Source organism: Delphinus delphis, chromosome X (assembly GCF_949987515.2).
Source record: "Delphinus delphis chromosome X, mDelDel1.2, whole genome shotgun sequence".
Taxonomy (NCBI): domain Eukaryota; kingdom Metazoa; phylum Chordata; class Mammalia; order Artiodactyla; family Delphinidae; genus Delphinus; species Delphinus delphis.
This window is the reverse complement of record NC_082704.1, coordinates 1,661,121-1,681,076: the sequence shown is the minus strand read 5'-3', so window position 1 is coordinate 1,681,076 and position 19,956 is coordinate 1,661,121. Positions and strand designations below refer to the sequence as shown.

General features: G+C 55.8%; 2 protein-coding genes across 2 annotated transcripts in view; both read left to right on the top strand.

The window, feature by feature from the left end:
- The window catches only part of LOC132418601 (paraneoplastic antigen Ma6E-like), a 302,944-nt gene that overhangs the window by 129,308 nt on the left and 153,680 nt on the right, over positions 1 to 19,956 (top strand). The window lies entirely within an intron of this gene.
- On the top strand, positions 16,824 to 19,952 carry ZFP92 (ZFP92 zinc finger protein). Its single transcript, XM_069540316.1, has 4 exons — positions 16,824 to 16,856; positions 17,048 to 17,174; positions 18,241 to 18,345; positions 18,685 to 19,952. The coding sequence occupies exons 1-4, from the start codon at positions 16,824 to 16,826 to the stop codon at positions 19,950 to 19,952; spliced, it is 1,533 nt and encodes a 510-aa protein (XP_069396417.1).

Sequence of the window (19,956 nt, the reverse complement as noted above, 5' to 3'; positions counted from 1 at the left end):
GGTGCTCGGCTGTCAGGGAGGGGGCAGGCCCAGGGTGTGCCCACAGAACAGGGAACCAAGGGGGCACAAGCAACAGGGACACTCGACACGCATCTGACTAGAAGGGCCAGAGTGTATACACAGGCAGAGGAACGCAGGTACAGGAAGTGACTCTGTAGGTGGGAAGACAAGAGGAGTGTGAGGTGGTGGCCCCAGAGACACACGTCAGCTGAAGCAGGAGCTGGAGGAGAGGGGGTGCGGGCTGGAGGAGGGCACACTGGAAGGCCTGGGGAGGGGCACAGAGGAGACGGTGGAGGGAAGTGCAGGGAGCGGGGGGGTGGAGAGGAGGCTCAGGGAGCTGGCATCGTGGCACCCACCAGCAAGAGTGGGCGGTGAGGCTGGTGGGCTCAGCTGTAGCCAAGGTTTCCAAATGGATCTCGGGGCTCCCTGGTGGCCCACTCTCGGGCTTCTAGGTGGGGGTGTGGGGCCCCCAGGGAGCTGTCCCGCTCCCCCACCAAATTCCGAGTTCCATGTCTGTGCCCAGAACTCCTGACCCAGGCGGGCCAGAGCGGGTGTTCCACGAACTTCAGTGTCCTAGAACGACACCTGCTGTGCGCAGGCAAAGGGCAGGGAGCTGGGGTGTCTGGGGAACCACACGTTCCCTGCCCTCACGGAGCTCGTGGTCATGAAAGGGAAATAGTCACCCCGCCAGGAAAGAAGTGGGGTCATAACAATGGTTCTGGCAAAGAAAGCCTCAGTTTCCCATCGTGTTCCACATTTTGGGTCACATGTGCCACACGAGGCCTTGGCACGTGTGTCTCACTTCCATGGAACAGCCTCCTGCCCCTACTGCTTGTCCTTCAGGTTTCAGATTCGAGGTCACCTGCTCAGATCGCCTTCCCTGACCCCACCCCTGTTCACCTCTATCCTGTCTGTTCACTTCGGGGCACTTCTCCCAGTCCATTCTTTTCCAACGTGGGAGTGGGATCTTCCATGAATGTCCACCTCCCTGAGTCTGTCCTCTGGGCTTTCATGTGCCCCAAGACCTAGCGTGGCGTGGGCCGGGCCTCAACGACCACTGGCAGAATAAGTGAAGGGAGGGGTTGTAAAGATGAAATGAGGTGAGCTGTGGAAAAGTGCCCAGCACAGCATCTGCTACAAAGTGCTTTTGGTATTTCCTTGAACCGTGAGATCCGAACAGAATGTAAGTTTTGGAAAGTTGGTAACCAAAGCAGTGGAGTGAGAGAGTTTCCTGTCAGGCGGGCTTTGATCACTTGACCACGTGGCTACAGAGGTTGCCTCCAGCCCTTCCTGGGAGACCCTGGCCTGAGTCACGGAGCTCTCTAAGTTAGAACACATGTTTCCATCAGCTGAGCTGCTGATCGAGGACAGACCTTGTCAGCACTGGCCACTCTCCCAGACCCTGCCCTTGGAGCTGTGCTCACTGACTGAGGGCCAGTTCTCGACCTCAAGGCCTTAGAGCTCTGAAATAGAAGTCACCAAGGTGGGGCTTCTGGAAATGGCACCTTCGGGTGGAAGAGGGTCAGTTGGGCTCTGAGAGGTCCCCAAGGGAGGCTCTCAGGCCAGCAGGTGAGACAGAAGTGGCCCATGAGGTCACAGGCAGTAACCGAGGCAAGGCGGGAGACCCCTGGAGAGGGTGCTGTGGAAGGCGGGCTTCAGAGTCTGGTCCCAAATGCGGAGAGACAACCCTGCCTGGGGAGGAGAGGGCACGGACGGCCAGGGAGGGATGCTAGCATGCCAGGAGCTGAATGTACCTGCGGGCTCACTACATCTCTGCTCCCGAGGGCCCCTCAGAGACCCCATCGCCCGCCCTCATCTAGGAGGGGGACTTGAAACTGGCCTTCAAGGCCTCAGGCAGGACCCAGGGCCCCACGAGCGCTGAGGGGGCCCCTCTTACGGTCCCTCTCTCCTGGTGCTGCAGCTTCGGGCCTGCCACCCTGTATGTTTCACGTCATCTTGAGAAATATGTCCTGCTTTCAGCACCAGAGCAATGGCTGCCCCGCCCATGCGTCCTAACTTGAATCAGGGTTGGGGGAGGCCCGCATGACATTCGAGGTTGTCAGAAGCGTGCGTTTTTGAGGACTCACTAACCCAGCATGGTTACCTGTGCGTTCTCACTGACCAGGGTGGATGCGAAGCCACCCGGGAGCTGGTGTTACACCTAATGTTTCCTTTTGTCCTGGTGGCCTTTTTTAAAAATGTCACTGCTGTGGGACCCCATTACCCCAGTTCAAACACCTGGCACCGCCTTGGGATAGACAGCAGAGGGGACACGGACTTGCTGTCCAGAGTTCTGACAGCAACAGCAACAGTAAGAGTGTGTGGAGTCCGCCCCCTCCCCACACCAGCTCCCCCAACGTGGACCACCACACGCGCACCCACCCCAGTTCCCAAGCTCTCCTTGATCATGGCCAGGCTCATGCCCAGGCGGTCCTCTTGCCCTCCTTCCTGCCTGTGTTCTCTTTCCACCCTTTTCTCCCCGAGGCCAACAGCCAGTCCCCTCCATGGGGCTGGGGGTAGGGCAGACCGTGCGAGGTGACCTTCACCTTCACGAAGACCTCAGCCCATGGGGCCGCAGGGCTCCAAGGCTCCGGACCTGAGCTCAGACTCACAGACTGCATGGTGCTCCCAGGCCCACGCTTACCAAAACAGAGGGAGCAATGCCTCCTCGCTCTGATTTCAGGGGGCCAGAGATGAGAGCCATGAGCTAGGAGGTGACTGACAATTGGCCTTGGGCCTAAAAATTAGGAACAGGATCAAATCTTAAGCTACAAGGTTTTGTTCTAGAACCTCTGTTCATCAGAGCTATTCCGTCTGAGACCCACCAATGGCGGGCGGCTGCCTGGGTCCCACGGTGAGCTTGACTTGGGGCAGCACGGAGCTTGTTTGCAAAGGGCAAGGTGACCTGTGTGGGTTTGCAGACTGAACTAAGCCCCTGAAGCCAGGGCAGGTAGAACGATCCTGCTGTGACACATTGGTTTACCAGTGGCACCACGTGCCTGGCTGGCTCTGGCAAATTACTTACGTCAAACTTCCAAGGGCCTCTGCACCTCTTAAGGACATGGGTTCCAGACTCCGCCAGGGTGAAGCCTATTTCACGGTGCAGGGTAACCAGGAGCCTGCGACAAAGAAGCTTAGCTCGGCAGGCAGGGAACTAGCGCTCTGCACGCGGTTTTCCTTGCAAATCCCATCTCCCGTGTCAGATGAGTACTCTGCTGTTGCCGTGGTGAATTGGTATTATACTGTGACCTTGATTCTGAGCAGAAATGTACGTTGCCTTGACCATGATTAGACAAAACTGGTTGTCTGGGAAACAGCACAGTTCTGAGAACAGGAAGGGCTAGATCATTCTGAGCTTTGACTGGAAGCCACACAGGGTTACGTTGTACCCAGTGAGGTCTCGGCTTTCCTCAGGGGCCTCTTGGCTTCGTGTTTGTGTGTGTGACACAGAGAGAGGGAGAGAGAGGGGTGGGGAGAGAGACAGAGGCAGACGGAAAAGGGGGTAGCGCTAGCATCCCTCTGTAGCCTGGGAAGTTTCAAGCCAAGACAAGCCTCTGCAGCTGTTTGGAAGTGAAGGGGGCTTGCAGCACCCTCTCCCATCTCTTACTGGGAGGCTGCTGGGGAGGGGAGCAATACGTCTCGATACTTCTGGCCTCCTGCCCATTCCCTTTCACCCAACGCAGCTCCAGAGCTGGGGAGGCGTTGCACTGGGGGAGGCCCCTACCGGGCTCTGGGACATAACCGTTTCCCATAGAGGGTGCCTGTCTCCATCTATGAGAAGCTCCCCCACATACTCACTCACACACACACACACACACACACACACACACACACACAGCGCCAAGGGCCGATAGATGTAGCTTGTTGGGACTTGAATCTGTTTCTTTCCCCACCTGAACCACGCATGCTACTCAGAGCTGGCTTCCCAGGCCAGCCATGAAAGCCACCTTGACCTAAAAAGAAGCCTTGGAGGATACATGCCACCAGCCTGTGGGCACAGATGCCAGCGTGGCAGGGGAGGCAGTTTCCAGCAGGGCACACTGAGTGAGGACCCCGCAGAGGCTGCGTGCAGGGTGATGTCCTCCTCAACCTGTGCCCTTCCCTCTCCCAACACGAGAGCAGCCCAGGTTAGGAGCACATCGCCTGCCCCCTGATGGACACACCTGCTGACCGGTAACTCCCATCCAGTTGCCCAGGCTGAAAACCTCCCCATCATCCTTGACTCCTCCTTCTTCCTCAACCACAAGCCCATGCCCCTCTCCAGTCCATCACGAACCCTTGTTTTCTCAGCCCCTCGGTCGATCCCCGGTCCAGCCATCCACCCCTTTCCATTAGCCCTGCCGATGACTCCAGCCCAGGCCCCGTCCTCCCTCGACTGACAAACGCACACAGGAGGGGTACAGTAAACACTTCTCAAATAAATAACTGAGCAGGACTCGCTTTATTGAAATATTCACTTATCGAGGTAGTCTGGAACCGAACCCGAGACGTGTCTGATGTATGCCTGCATTACACTCATTTAATTTGATTGGGAACAAAGAAGAAGAAATTGCAAGAAACCTGAACTTGTACTAAATGTTTCTTCACGAGGAGTGTTAGTTCCTAAAAGATCTCACAAAAGTTAAAGAGTGAAATATTATGTTTTGGGGGTTTTTTGGAACTTTAATCTTTATTTATTTATTTTATGTCTTAGGTCATGCCTTGCATGGCATGTGGGATCCTAGTTCCCTGACCAGGGATCAAACCCATACCCCCTGCTTTGGGACCTCAGAGTCTTAACCACTGGACCGCCAAGGAAGTCCCTGAAGTATTATGTTAATGATATATTCCAACACAGTATCCAATGACTCTCTGCTCTAACAGATGAACAAATCATTCCACACTCTTCCTGCCGCCCCCTCAGTCCTCCACCTCTGGTTTTGGTTAGATTATTACTTTTACATTGTCAAGATTTCTGAGATTTCCGTTCTGTCCTATAGTAGGGTAAGTATGAATGCATAATTCCAGAGTTATGGAATATTAGTTCTGCATATAAATGGATTCAGTGGTCAGGATTGTTCTTCCATTTCTAAGTTCTTTGCTTCAATTCATCTTTTATTTGGCTAGCCTTTATTTTTCAGTGGTAATTTTAACTTTCCGCTTTTAGACTTGAAGGACAAGTTGGATGAATGGAACATTCTCGGAACAAACTGTCTTCCTCAGAAGTTTGGAAAACTTTTCCCACTGGCTTCTGGCACAGAGAACGGATTCAGAGAAGTCTAAGGCCAGCATGACTTTTCCCAGGAAGATATTGTTCTCTTGGTCGTTCTCTTTTTTTAGGAAACCAATTATATATGTGTTGCATCTCCTTTGCTATCTCCCAGATTGTCGTCTGTTCTGCAGTCTTCTACTCTCTCCCATTTTGTATTCTGTGATTTCTTCAAGCCTAACTGCTATGTCCCCAGGTGGCCATTATGTACGTGGTCTCCTTGGTCACATTTACTTGAATCGTTATTGCTCTCAGTGTGGCTTTCGTCTCAGTAATATTTCTATTTTTCTCTTCTAGTTCTTTTCTGAGTTCTGCTACGTTCCTTCCATCTCCTTCTGCCTTCCTATAGTCTCTTCTTTGAACCCTACATCTCTTCTTCAAATTTTATTCTGAGCAATCATGTTTTCTGAAACTTTTTTGCATCTATGGAGTTTTGGGTTTTTTTTATTTGTTTTCTTTTGTTTTTATCTAGAGTCTTCCTGTATTATTCGTGTAATTCCCCTTGTGATGTGCTTTCCTTTTCCTGTTTGCTTCCGTTCCTTTCCTCCCCTTATTATTTTTGTAATTGTTGCTGTTTCCCTTTTATGTATAGGGCCCACATTGGGCTGTGAATGCCCTTGATTTTGCCAACATGTCCACATCTTCTCCCTGGGTCTCCACAGTGACATTCTGCTGCTCCGGTGCTCTGTGTCTTTAATTTTCATTAATCTAACCAGATCTTCCGGACTGTAACCTTGGACTTAGGGGCAGTCTGATTCCTGCTCCAGTTCTGAGGATGCATTGCTGGCCCAGCTTGTTCCCTATCCCTGTCCAGACATAGCAGTGTTTGGTTGGAGAGCTTCCTAATTTGTGGTCTGGGGTTGTAGCCATTTTCCTCTTTGAAGCCAGGCCAGCCCATCATTTTTCTGTTAAACTGGAGGGGGGGAAAGCCCAAGGCTTTGAAGGAATTTCCTTTCTTAAGTCGGTATGTTTCACAAGCAGCTAAGATTCAGGCAGGAGCACAGAGCACCCAGCTCCGCCAGCTCACAGGCTGTCGACTGGGGAGGGGCCCAGGCTGGGAAGACCTAGCCCGTCCAAGCTGAGAGCTGCTCTATGCGGAAGAAGATGGGTGAGAACTGTCACCCAGCCCAGCCCTCTGCCAGCCATCATACTTGTGAGGTCATATCCAATGTGTCTGTTACATGTCACACTAGATCTTTGGGAGATGTGTCATGGCTGGGAGCCAGCCCTCAGCTGGCTGCCTCTCAGGGGCCTCACAAGGGAGCTGAAGACTAGCATAGAAGGAGATGTCTGATATCCCAACATGGCTGGACGTGGCGAATGGGCTCCATCCCTTTGATGCCCAAGTCGGGGGTCTTGGGCAATCCCAAGGCTGAGTGGTTCCTTAAACCGTGACCCAGGGCATTAGATGGCAGACCTTCCCAGCCCCCTGGGAAGAAGTTAAAGAGAAAGTGGCCCGAAGTTACTGCTGAAAGGCAAAGGCAATGAGGATGGCGGGGCACCCCAGGAGGACAAAGCGGAGCAAGGGGCAACAAGGAACCAGCAGCCTGTGGTCAACCCGAACCTGGGACCATAAAGAGCAGGGAATTCTGGGAAAATGAGTTGCAGTTTACCCCGGGCGACACGGTACACTTGACAAGTGCTGTCTCCCAGCTGGGGATGCCTCACTGCTTCCTCCACCCCTCCCCGCTGCCCCTCTATGTGCACCTGCAAACATCCACCTTCTGCTTTAGAAGTACACGTGTGCCCTTGGGTCCCTGAGCCCCCCAGCCCTGAGGGCATCTGTGTCCATGGGCTCCAGAGGGCAGGGCTCGGCGAAAGGATCACTGAGGGGAAATTTCTGGGGCCTCACCTCTTGGGGACCCTGCAGGGCAGCACCGCCCTGTAGCAGTGCTGGCAGCCAGCACGAGTTCCTGATGCAGCCCCCAGGGCAAGGTTCTCAGATCCCCCAAGAGCTTGGAATGAACCAGATGTCTGGAATGCACCAGATGGAGAGACTGGCAGCTCACGTGGCAATGATTGAAGCAGCCTCTCCAGCCCAAAGTCTTCAAAAAGACCAGGCTTTGGGGTCTGCAAGGCGGCCACTGGAGTGCAGGCTCACAAGCTCCCTCAAGGCCAACCTGAGCCCAGATCCCTGCTCACCCAGAGGTCGCTGGCTCCTTGGGGGGCCTGGCTGCTGGCAGAGTCCCTGGAGCCCCGCTCTGGTGAACTTGTCCCCCAAAGCCCAGTGTGACCACTAGAGTGTGTCTGCAGAGCAAGGCTTAAGGTCCCACACCAAGCCCCTGTGGGGAGCTGCTCAAGGCCAATTCCACAGTGCCCCCCAAGGGACAGGCACCGAGGTGCCGACCCAAGCAGCCGCTCCACAGGGGGGATCTCAGCGGCCATTTGCTAAATACAGTCTCCCCTCTGCACACGGGGACTGGGCTGGCACCTGGGGCTCCAGGGAGAGCCGTCCACACAGTGAGCGGCCACCCCGTGGCTGCAGAGCCATGGACATAGCCCTGTCTGCTGGAGAGGGCGTGGCAGGGGGTGGAGGGCGCCACTCTGTGGGCCTCCGCCGGCTGCCTCGGGTCCCCGCAGGGCCAGGAGGGGCTAGAACAACGTGGGCTTGGACTGCGGGCCAGAGACGGAGAAGGAGATGTGAAAGGATGTCAAGGCCTGTGGAGACGTCTCCAGCCACTCCATGTGGGACATGAGTAGAGCACCTGAAGCTTTGGGGAATGGAGACAGGGCAGGACACTGGGGACAGGGTCCCCCCCAACCAGTCTCCTTGGCCCCCTCAGTTGGAAGGAGTCAGCTGTGTTCTTCCTCCAGTTCATGGGGAAGAGGGAAGCCACTGGAAGTCTCAGGCTCCCGTCAGAGAAAGTAATTCAGCCTGAGTGCTCCCACACTCACACGTTCATAAAACCACACACACTCACACACACTCACACAAACCCCACACAAAGTCACACACACATTCACACATATTCACAGAAACCATTACCGTGGACCACACACACTCACCCACATTTACACCACATGTGTGCACTCTCTCACACACACACACACTCACACTCACTGAAGCTGTGCCTCGAGACTCCCGGTCCCAGGGCCTCCCCACCCCTCCTCACAGGCTCCTCTCTCCACTGCCGACTCCACCTGGGCCTGGACGGGCTGCTCGGGCAGTGGTGTGTGCCCTGCCTCTGACCACAGACCACAGGCCCTGCTCTCGCCATCGGATTGGCTCCCCCTCACACTTCAGTTCCAAGAGACAGGAAGCAAAGACCCGGCCCCCGACCCCATTCTCCTATGGCCCCGCACCTTAAGCCCCCCACCGCCCGCTTTCCCCCAGACTTGCCCTGCAGGTATTAGCCATGACCTTCCAGCCCCCGGCCACCCAGCAGGAGCTTGGGGGCTGGGGCTCCTTTCGAGGCGTGTCGTTGGGAGGCCCTTGTACCACTTGGAATCTTTAGCCGTCACACCTCACTGTGGCCAATGGCAGCGCAAAGGGAATTAGCTGAAGGATGGCAGCTGGGACGAGGTCTCCCTGGAGAGTCTCCCATGGCCTGCCGTAAAGTGCCATTGAAGGGTCCACCGTGTCCCTACAGGGCTAAGGCCGGGGGCGGGGGAGTGAGAGGAGGGGCCAGCACACTGACTGGTGTCAGCTGAGTGAAATGCGGGTGTAAATTTTCAGTCCTGGGGCTGAAAGGAACACAGTGAGTATCAAACTGAAAGAAGACCAGTGTGGCAGGAGCAGAGAGGGAGAGAGGGAGGGAGGGAGAGCGAGAGCGAGAGCCACACACACAGAGTGCCACAGAGAGAGAACACCACGTACTGAAGCTAGAGAACAAGCCGTGTAGGCCTCGTGAGCCTCAGGGAGGGGCTGGTCTTTACCTAAGAGTTAGGAACCCACTGAACAGTTTGAAGTCAGAGATGCAAGTGCACTCGTGTGTGTGTGTGTGTGTGTGTGTGTGTGTGTGTGTGTGTGTGTGTGTAACATGAGCACGTATTTTCAGGTGTTTTCTCTTGCTTCCTTGTGGAAGAATTATGGGGGGGCAGGGCACAGAGTGGATGCAGAAAGTCTATCAAGGGGCAGTTGGGGTTGTCCTGGGAGAGATGATGGTGGCCTGAGCAATAGCAGTGGCAGCGTCATAGAGTTGAGCCGATAGGGCAGATATAACGAACCTAAAACATGTGGAGAACTAAGCAAACACTGGCTGGTCAGATGTGGAAGGTGAGTGAGGGACGTGTCTCTGATTTCTGGCCTGTGACGTGGGTGTATGGGGGCTCCAGTCACTGTGGCTGAGGACTCAGGAAGAGCATAGAAAATCATGAGGTCTATTTTGGACATATGAGTTGGAAACATCAAAGTGGAGATGACAAGAAGCCAGCTGGATATAAGGGGCAAGGGCTCTGAGGAGAGGTTTGGGCTAGGGACAGAAATAGGGTAGCACGGAGAGCTCCCAGAGCCCCCCCTCCCAGCCTCAGGCCCTCACTCCCTCCTTCCGTGAAGGTTGCATGCCAAGGCTCTCTAATAATTGCCCAAAGCCACAGGAGTTGCCTTACCCAGGGCTTGTGGCCACATCCCTCCAGTCTCTGCGTTTGTCTTCAAGTGGCTTCTCCTCTGTGTCTGTGTCTCTCCTCTTCTATCTCTTATAAGAACACCTGTCATTGGATTTAAGGCTCACCTGGGTCATCCAGAATGATCTCATGTTGAGATTCTTAATTTCATCACATCTACAAAGAGTTTTTTCCCGGAAAACTCACATTCACAGGTTCTGGGAGTTAGGGCGTGCACATATCTTTTGAGGGACTATCGTTCACCCCATTATACCTCTAGAGCCCAGGACCAGGCCTGTCTAGCCAGACTCCTGGCGAGAGGACAAGATTGGGCATCAGAGCCCACAACCAAGGGCCACAGGGGACCTCCCTGCCTCTGCTCCAGGGGAGGGCCCCTGAAGCTGTGCTGCATTTGGCCCCCTGAGAACCCTGCTCCCTAAGGCCAGAAGCACCCTGAGTGGGGACCCCAGCTTCTCCCCTATAAGCCAGGGGCAGGCAGCTGCTGTCCTGGGAGCATCAGCATGGCGGGGGGTTCTCACTGCAGGCCTGCACTCTCCTGGTCAGGGCCCATTTGAAGAGAAGATGCCTGAGCTCTGGTTGTGTAAGGAAAGGTACCCACCTTGTGCTCAATTCCCAACAGCCAGGGCGGGGATGGACAAGAACACGCCATCCTGCTGTTTTTCCTTGCTGCTTTTCGTCCACAGTGTTTTTCCCATTCCTAACTTTGGAAGGAACTCATCACTGTCAACGGTAGGCATGTTCCTGTGGGAAAATGCAGACCCCAATGCCTACCCTGTGGCCCGGTTTGACAGTCACATGGGGGGACCAAGGGAAAGACCAATGCACCCAGTAGCTCTTCACTACTCCTTCTCCATCTGTCTGCACACCGCTCCTCCCCGACTCCCCTCTCACTGCCCTCACTTTCTTAGCTTTGCCCTCCTGACTCAAGTGGGCTGGTCCCTTATTGGGGTGCCATGGCTGGGCCACATGGTGCTGACTACGCCGCAGGGATCCCGTGGGTCCCAGATGGATGGACGGATGGATAGATGGACGTAAAGTAAAGCCCCAGAGTCTGAGACGTGCGAGGTGCGCAGCCAACACTGCCCCTCCCCTGTCCCCTTGGGGGACTGCGGTGGACGGACCACTGCGACCCCGAGCCCTCGAAGCAGCCCAGACTGAAGGCAGAAGTGCCCCGGGGTACGCAGTGAGCCAGGCCAGAACCCCCACGGGGCGCGCCGGGGCGGCACGGGCCGTCCCTTCCTCCCGCCGCGCCGCGCATGCTCCGTGCCCCCACCCCACCCCACCCCCGCGCCCCGTTCCCACGCCGCCGCCGCCCCGGCCCCGCCCATGCCTCGGCCCCGCTCGTCCGCGCTGGACTGACGGACTGCCGCTCAGAACGCGCCTCCCGAGCGGCGCCCAGCTGCGAGGTCGAGGCGCAGCCAGGAGCCCCGCCGCCTCCCGGGGGCGCTGACCCGGAGGGCTTCTCGGAGGTGGCAGCCTTGACCTCGAGCCTGCCCGGAGGCTGGGGCAGGGGGAGGAGGGAAGGACAGCCCAGAGGCCCGCGAGCCGCTCTCGGCAGGTGGCCGAGGGTCACCCTAGGAGGTGGCGAGCGTGAGCGCGGAGAGCTGCTGGCTGGCCCTCGGGGCCGCCCCCTTCGCCCGCCGGGGAAGGGCAGCCCGTGTTTCCCAGTTTCTCTCCTCTGACTGCGGTTCGCCGCTGATTCTGGGGCTGGCAGGAGAGCATCCCAACGCCAGGCTGCCTGGTAAGTTTGGATTTCGCGCCTCTGCGTGAGGTCGCAGCACTCCTGCCCAGGGGCACCTGGCGAACCGTCCGCAGGCATGGGCCCTGAGGGTGCCCGGACGTGCGCCTGCAGCTCTCAGGGTTGGGGGTTTGTGCCCCTTGGTGGTATGGAGTGTTGGCGGGGACGAGCACGCCAGGGGAAGGTACAAGAAGAGGAAGCCAGGGGCCGGACGGAAGGACCGCAAGGGCAAGAGCTGAGCTGGCCGAGCGGGAAAGTGTGCGGGGCTGCCATGCAGGGCCAGCTGTGGCAGCCCTCCCGTCCAACAGACAGCTGCGAAGCACGCCTGCGGGCCAGGCTGTGGGCACTGCAGATACTTCCTCAGGGAGCAAAACTGCAAAGCCCTGCTCGGGGGTCCAATTCTAGTGGCAGGACACAGGCAATAAAGAGTCAACGTTTCGGGGCTTCCCTGGTGGCGCAGTGGTTGAGGGTCCGCCTGCCAATGCAGGGGACACGGGTTCGTGTCCCGGTCCGGGAAGATCCCACATGCCGCGGAGTGGCTGGGCCCGTGAGCCATGGCCCCTGAGCCTACGCATCCGGAGCCTGTGCTCCGCAACGGGAGAGGCCACAACAGTGAGAGTCCCGCGTACCTCAAAAAAAAAAAAAAAAAAAAGAAAGAAAGAGAGTCAACGTTTCAAATTAAGAATTACAGAGTACGTTAACCAGGGGGAAAAATGGAGCAAGGGAAGGGAGGTGAGCGGTCGGGCTGCGAGTTTAAGTAGTGTGGTTAGAAGGCAACATTTCCAAAAAACTTGAAGGAGGTGAGAGAGCATTCTGGGCAGAGGGAACAGCCAGTGCAAAGGCAGGAGTGGCCTGGTGCGTGGCCGGAGCAGGGAGAGCAGAGGAGGGCGAGGTCAGGAGATGGACACCCCAGGAAGGGCTGGTAGCAGGTGGCCTCTTTCCGTCCGGGTCAGCCTCTGCCCCCGGAAGGGCAGGGCCTGGAGACACGGGTTTCAGAGTTGCTCCTCAGAGCGCTTTGCTTGGCCGGGCAGCAGGGATGGCCCTGGGCTGACCTGGGGCAGCTCCCAGGCTGGATCTCTGCTCCGGGCTGAGGCTGGGCCGCCCACGGCCTGGGGCCTCCGGCCTTTCCACCAGGTGGGTGGCAGGTGACACAGGTCTCAGAGAATGCTGCGTGGGGCTGAGAGGAGGCAGTTGGGGTCTTGAGGTACCAAACACCAGAGGAAGTCGCAGCAGGAAGGAGGAAGCCCAACCCTAGTGGCCCTGCTTGTCCCTCCTCGCAGACGAGAAGGCCCCAATTCCTGATCCGGCCTCAGTGGGCTTACTACATGCCTTTCCTGTTGTTGTTTGTTTGTTTGTTTGTTTTCTGTTTTCTTTTTCTGGGGAAATAGCCCCATCTCGTGGTCTTCCAAAGACATCAACGCTGAAGCCCACTGGCTTCTCCCTTTGGGGGCCACGTCGTTTCAGGCTCTCCCCGTTCCCGCCGCCTCCTCCGCTCCCGCCGCCTCCTCCGCGTATACTCGGCTTTACTTGGGCTGGGCTCAGCGAGCGGCCTGGGAGTCTGCTCCCCTCCGTGGGGTGGACCGGTGTGGGGGGAGCGCCCAGTTACCCTGGCTCCCGGGGCCTTCCCAGCTTCTTGCCCCAGGTGCTGCTCTCTGAGGGACCCTCGCCTGCATGCCCGGTGTCCTACTTCAGAGAATCTGAGCGTCAGGGCCTAGAATCATCCTTCAGCTTCTCCTCCGCTCTGGAGGCCCACCGACGTCAGAGGCTCTCAGGAGAAGCCACTCTCCAGTTCCACAAGCTCCTTCCATATCCTTCCTTCCATTCCTGCTTGGGAGCGTCTCCCTGTTACCACCCCGGGGGAGATCGGGCATTAGGGTCTGTGAGGACAGGGCTTGTCGCGTCTCTTTCCAGGATTTGAAATTATGCTGCCTTTGGGGCATTAGGTCTCAAGGATAGACACTGCTGTGTGTGAGCACCTCCTGGCTGGCGCCGCCGATGGTCTCCGTCTACAGGCGAGCCCTGCCCGTGGCGTTTCTCTCGGCAGTCACAGCTCAAGTTTCTTCTCTCTTGGGGGCTTGCGCTGCAGCGTGTCTTGGGATGGGGGATTACAGAATAACACCTCTTCTTTTCAGCTCTTCTGTATTTTTCAAAATGGATGGTGACCTGGCAGTACAGTCGTGATAGAGAAAAAACAAGCTTGTGATGTGTTTCAAAACAATTTGATGCTAGTCTAAAAACCCTTGCTGTTATCAGTATTCTTCCCTCCCCACACCTTTAGCTGGTGCAGGTCCCCCTGTGACTGGTGGTGTGTCCCAGTGAAACATGTCTGGCCTGTGGACAAAAGGATGAACACTTGACAGCGACGTTAAGTATATTTGCAACTTTGTGCAGCCACCACCACCTTCGACCTCCCAAATATGTTTATCACCCCAAAAAGAAACCCTGTTCTCATGAAGCAGTCACCCCCCACCACCCCACCCAGTCCCAGGCCCTGGCACCCAGATCTGCTCTCTGACTCTCTGGATTTACCTAGGACTCTCTGGACATGTCATGTGTTTTATAAGATTTAAAGGTTTTTTTTTATAGCGAGCCACAGGACAGTGGCACTCTGGAGAGATGACAGGCAGAAGGAGGGACGGCTGCCACGAGGGATGGCGCACCTGGGTAGGGGTAGCTAGTGGTCCCTGGGCAGTGGCCGGTTTGAACAGTTTCGCAGGCTCTGGTGCGTAGGACCTGTCCTTGGTTGTCTGGTACCTGGCCACTGAGTGTGAGACCCCGATAGGAGGGTTTGGGGCGTGGGTTTAGTGGCCCCAGAGAGAAGGGCTTTGATACGGGAGGTGGGTGGTGGGGGAAACTTCCCAAGCTTAGCAAACTGCTTGCGAAGGCCAAGGAGAAAGAGTTTCTAGTCATAACTTCAAAAGTAGGTCAAGAAAGCCCTTGTGAAATATTGTATTACATCATATAAATAGAACCATGCATGTGTGGCCTTGTGTGCCTGTGTCTGGCTTTTCTCACTTAGCATCGTGACACTAGGTTCGTCCACACGGTAGCGTGGATCAGTGTTTCATCCCTCTTTGGGGCCGAATAGTATTCCATCATGCGTCCAGACCATGGTTTGTTATCTGCTCTTCTGTTCATGGACGTTTGGGTTGTCTCCACCTTCGGGCGGTTGTGAAGTAGGCCGCAGTTCATTCGCGTGGACGGACGTTTTTGTGAGAACACTGTTTTCGATTCTTTTGGGCATATACCCAGGAGTGGTTTACTTACTGAAGGACCACTAGACTATTTTCCCTTGTAATTCTGAACACTGTCAAGCAAACAGACGAGTAGAGAGAATAGTCCAACCAAGCCCGCGTACCCACCTCCCAGGGTTAGCAGTGGCCTCCAGCTCCAGCTTGCCTTATTTGCTTGGGTCCCCCCCACCTCGCGCGCTCTCTCTCTCTCTCTCTCTCTCTCTTCCTCCCTCCCTCCCTCTCTTTCCTTCTGTCTTTTGTATTTGCTGAAGCACTTTAAAGTCACTTCACACGCCCTTTTCTCCCCAAATGGTGCGAATGTGTCTCTTGAAAAGGACATTTTCTTCCATGACCTGGTGCCACTACCCATCCAACACATGGGCAGCAGTGGCCCCGCCCTCACCCTCCACTCTCCACAATGCCTTTGACTCCTCTTTTGTTCACGCCAGCATCTCATCAAAGACTCCCATTGCACTTGGCTATTGGCCCCTTAACTCTCTTTTCATCCAGAACAATCTCCCTACCCAGCCTCCTCTTTCCCCCGTGACACTGATTTGCAGAGGAGACCAGGGAACAGCCCACCTTCTGCATCGGGTGCCTCCCTTGTGGTGCCTTTAACTGGTCTCTCTGTCCCCAAGGTCCTCTATAAACTGGATGCTGGGTCCCAAGGCTGCATTAGAATCAAGTCAGGCTTTGGCAAGAGCCCTCCTGGGCATCCCCACCAAGGGGACGTCCCACTTCCGTCCCACCATTAGGTTCGCTTCCTCTCTTGTGACCAGCAGTAAGCGGGGAAGACATCATGTGGCCGACCCTTCCCCCTCAGGCTTCATCTAATGGTTTTGGCATCCAAAATCTCTCTGATTAGTATAAACTTCTCCATCAGACATGCATTCATTTATTTATTCTGGGCCAGTGTTAACTGACAGCTCATCACAGGTGATAAGGGAATTTGGGGCGATTTAACTTGTTCTGAGGACCCCATCCCCTTGCCCTCTCTCCTGGGGCAAAAACAGGCCGTGATGCCCACTCCGCCCTCCCCCCGCCACTGCCTGTCTCCTCCACTCCTCCGCCCGTGACTCCCATGTTGTGGCCGCCAGTTGGGTGGACATATCCTTGGAGCAAACTTTCTTTTGCCCCATTGTCTTCCGGCATTGAGGGCTGGTGTGGAGAAATCTGGTTCTGTCCACTTGGTTGGTGACACGCTCCTCCTGCCTTGGCGTGAGCCCCGGGCAGCCTCACCTTCTCCCCCTCCCACCCCCTCACCCCGCTCCAATTTTCAGCACCATGACCGTGCAGCTAGGGCCCCTCTCAGGGCCGGGTATGGGCCATGCCATTGGCCAGCTACTCTCTTTATTCACCCCCAGCCTGCAGCTCTCAGCCTGAACGCTATCCCTCCCCCAGCGATGGGGGACCCTCCCTCTTGCATCCCACTAGCTTGGTCTTTCTCTTTCCTTGAGAGCAAGTCTGTTTGCAGGTGAAGGAGGTATGTGTGTTTGGAGTTTTTCTTGTTGTTGTTTTTTTAGTTTAATTTAATTTAATTTTTGTATACAACAGGTTCTTATTAGTTCTCTATTTTATACACAGTAGTGTATATATCTCAATCCTAAACTCCCAATTCATCCCACCACCATCACCCTCCCCCTGGAGTTTTTCTGTAAGAACCCCGACCTCAGGGGGCAAGGGGGCAGCAGTGGGGCTTCCAGGGATGGCTAGAAAGTCAGGATTGGGGTGCTGGTCACGTGGGAGGAGGGCTGAGAGAGGAAGGAAATGAGAAAAAGGAAAGAAGAAACACACTCCCTTGAAAGCCTGGCTAGGCAGGCCCAGCACGAGGAGACAGAATCCTTGTCTGGTGAAGAGAGGGGACAGAAGCTCAGTTTGAGAAAGTGTTATGGATTGAATTGTGTCTGCCCCCGCAAAAGATATGCTGAAGTCCTGTCCCCCAGCAGCTCTGATTGGGACCCTATCTGGACAAGGTCACACTCGGCGCATGGGCTCAGCTCACACCTGGCTCGCTCCGCATTAGTGTCTCTGCGCCCCTGCGATGGCAGCCATGCTCCTGATGGCCAGACGCAAGGTGAGTGGGGCTCCGTGACTGTGGGCGGCATCTCCCCCAGCAGCCTCTCTCTGCCGCTTCCTCCTGTCCCATCCTCACAGCTATTGCCGAGCTCTCCAGGGACCCCCCCACCCCATGTTTAGTTGCTACCAGCTCATCCTGGGGCCCACGGAGGTGAATTCCCCTGAAGCCACAGCAATGGGTTGTTTTAGGTGCCAGTATCTTTTGAGGACGTGTCTGTGTACTTCACCAAGACAGAATGGAAGCTTCTGGATCTCAGACAAAAGATGCTCTACAAGCGAGTGATGCTGGAGAACTACCGCCACTTGGTGTCACTGGGTAAGGGCCTCACACACAGCCAGGCTCCCGCCCTGTGTCTGAGCTGTGTATTTCTGAGCGTCTTTGCTAGTTGGTTACTGTGAGTCCAAGAACACATGCATTTCCCCATCAGGTCAGTAACCTATTGATGCCCAACTTTTACCTCGGTCGCACAGCGTTTAGCTAAATGGTCTGGGCTTGAAGGTGTTTTAGGTAAATGTGTGGGCCCCCGTCAAACTTATTTTGATATAATATCACGAGTTATAGCTAAATCTCTTCTACCCAAAAGATAGATGCAAATTAGCCTTGAATATTCATATACATCAAGGTGTACTTATTCCATTTTTACCAAGGTTGCCTTTTACGTTCGTTTCATGTTCTAGGGTTTTCAAGCATCTGTTCCTTGCATCAAGCCACAGAGAGCCCAGGACATAGAGGCCCAGGACTTGGAGAAACGGGAAAGAGCTGGGGCAGGCTCCCCCACTGCGCCCCTGCCTTCGGGGTTGCAGGGGATCCTTTTGTTCTGTTTCTTCTTTTAAACTCTACAGATTCCACCTCAGTCATCTAACCCCACAGAAGGAGACTAGCTTCTTCCCCTTGGTTGTTTTTGGCCCTTATCAGGCAGATCTGGGGTTCCCCAGGGAAGTTGTGGATTCCTCAGTGGAGTCTGGCATAAGGAACAGAGACATCTACTGTGTTTGATGGTGAAACAGGGGGCTTTGGCTTTCGGGACACAGGCAGCCCTTCAGCTCTGTCTGCTTCTTGATACTCCCTGGGGCCTTGCTCCAACCCTCTGTTTGTCCTTCAGGGTCTCCACACTGATCCCCCATTTCCCACAGGCCATCCCGTCCTGCAGGCCAAATAATAACATCATTATCCTCTTGGGCTGAATCACCACCTACTTAAGATTCACCATGCATGCCTGGCCCCTGTACACTCAGAGCGCCTTTCGTCCTTAGAGGGACTCTGCCGTTTCTCTGGACCTTCCCAGTGGCACTTTCTAGAGAGTTCTTCATTCTCTGTTCCTGAAGATATTAATGCTGGACTGAGTCCAGGAGTGACTAACCTGCTTCCTTTCCATGGACAGGGTTTTCATCCTCCAAGCCTCACCTGGTCTCCCGGCTAGAGCGAGGAGAGGGGCCCTGGGTAGCAGACGTCCACAGGATGGGGACCACCACAGGGATGCAGGCAGGTGAGTGAGGGCCACTTTGTCAGCTTGCCGAAGCCATTGGCAAAGAACAGCAGCTGATGGAGGGTGGCATGGCCACTTCGGGTGGGACATTCTCTTTCATGGCAGATTTAAATCTGTCATGGAGTCCCCTGTCTCATACCAGCTCTGATATTTCTAGCTCGTTGCCATCTCCTCCCCTCTTGCCCTCCTGTCTGCTGACGGTTATCTTGCTTCTTCTCCCTTGTCCTCAATTCCTGGTTCAGCTCTTCTCAGCCTTGGAGCGAGGGTGAGGGTGAAGAACAAACCTAAATAGAGACCCAGGGAGGGAGTGACACTGGTTGGTGCTCTCTGTCTTTACAGGTGACAGGATGAAGAGCAAACCGATAATTTCAAAGCAGAAAACTTGTTCAGAAGAACTCGCAGGGGCTGACCTTCAGGGTGGCAACAAGGGCCAGGTAGCCGGGCAGTCAGAGGAAACACTTGAGCACAGACGGAAACATGCTTATTGTCCACAGACAGCTTTCAGCAGGGGTGACCCTCCCAGGGAGAAAGGCCAAGGCAGCTCCCCAGGTGAGGAAAGAGAGATACAGAGAAGTAGCTGCAGAGGTAGACAGGGTTTGGTTCTAAGGCAGCAGGGTTCCAAAGGTGCAGAGAAACAGTTCCTGTGTCAGCAGTGTGGGAAATCCTTCAGCCGGAGCTCCAACCTCATCAAGCACCGGATCATCCACAGTGGCGAGAAACCCTACGAGTGCGGCGAGTGCGGCAAACTCTTCCGGCGCAGCTTCGCGCTCCTGGAGCACCAGCGCATCCACAGTGGTGAGAAGCCCTATGTGTGCGGCGAGTGCGGGAAGACTTTCACACGCAGCTCCAACCTCATCAAGCACCAGATCATCCACAGTGGTGAGAAGCCCTACGAGTGTGGCGAGTGCGGGAAACTCTTCCGGCGCAGCTTCGCGCTCCTTGAGCACCAGCGCATCCACAGTGGCGAGCGGCCCTACACGTGCAGCGTGTGCAGCAAGGCCTTCAGCAGGAGCTCCAACCTCATCGAGCACCAGCGCACACACGGCGGCGAGAAGCCCTACACGTGCAGCCAGTGCCTGAAAGCCTTCAAGGGCATCTCCCAGCTCATTCACCACCAGCGCATCCACAGTGGGGAGAAGCCATTCGAGTGCAAGGAGTGTGGGAAGGCCTTCCGGGGGCGCTCGGGCCTCAGCCAGCACCGGCGGGTGCACAGCGGCGAGAAGCCCTATGAGTGCAGCGAGTGCGGGAAGACCTTCAGCCGGCGATCCAACCTCTTCAAGCACCAGGTGGTGCACAGTGAGGAGAGACCCTACAAGTGTCAAGACTGCAGGAGGGCGTTCCGCAGCGGCTCCGTCCTCCTGGAGCACCGGCGCACCCACAGCAGCCTGCGGCCCAGCGCGGGCGGCCACTGCGGCCAGGCTTCCAAAGGGAAACCGCAGCTCGGCCGGAAGCCAAAAACTCACTGCAGAAGGAAGCTCTCGGAGGGAAGCAACTCAGAAAAGGCACCGGCCTGCCTGGCCCTCTGGAGAGCCACTGCGGAGCCCCGCCCCGAAGACGAGAAACTCCGTCCAGACTCCGCCCACGCCACCGCCCCCAGCTCCTTCTGACGCG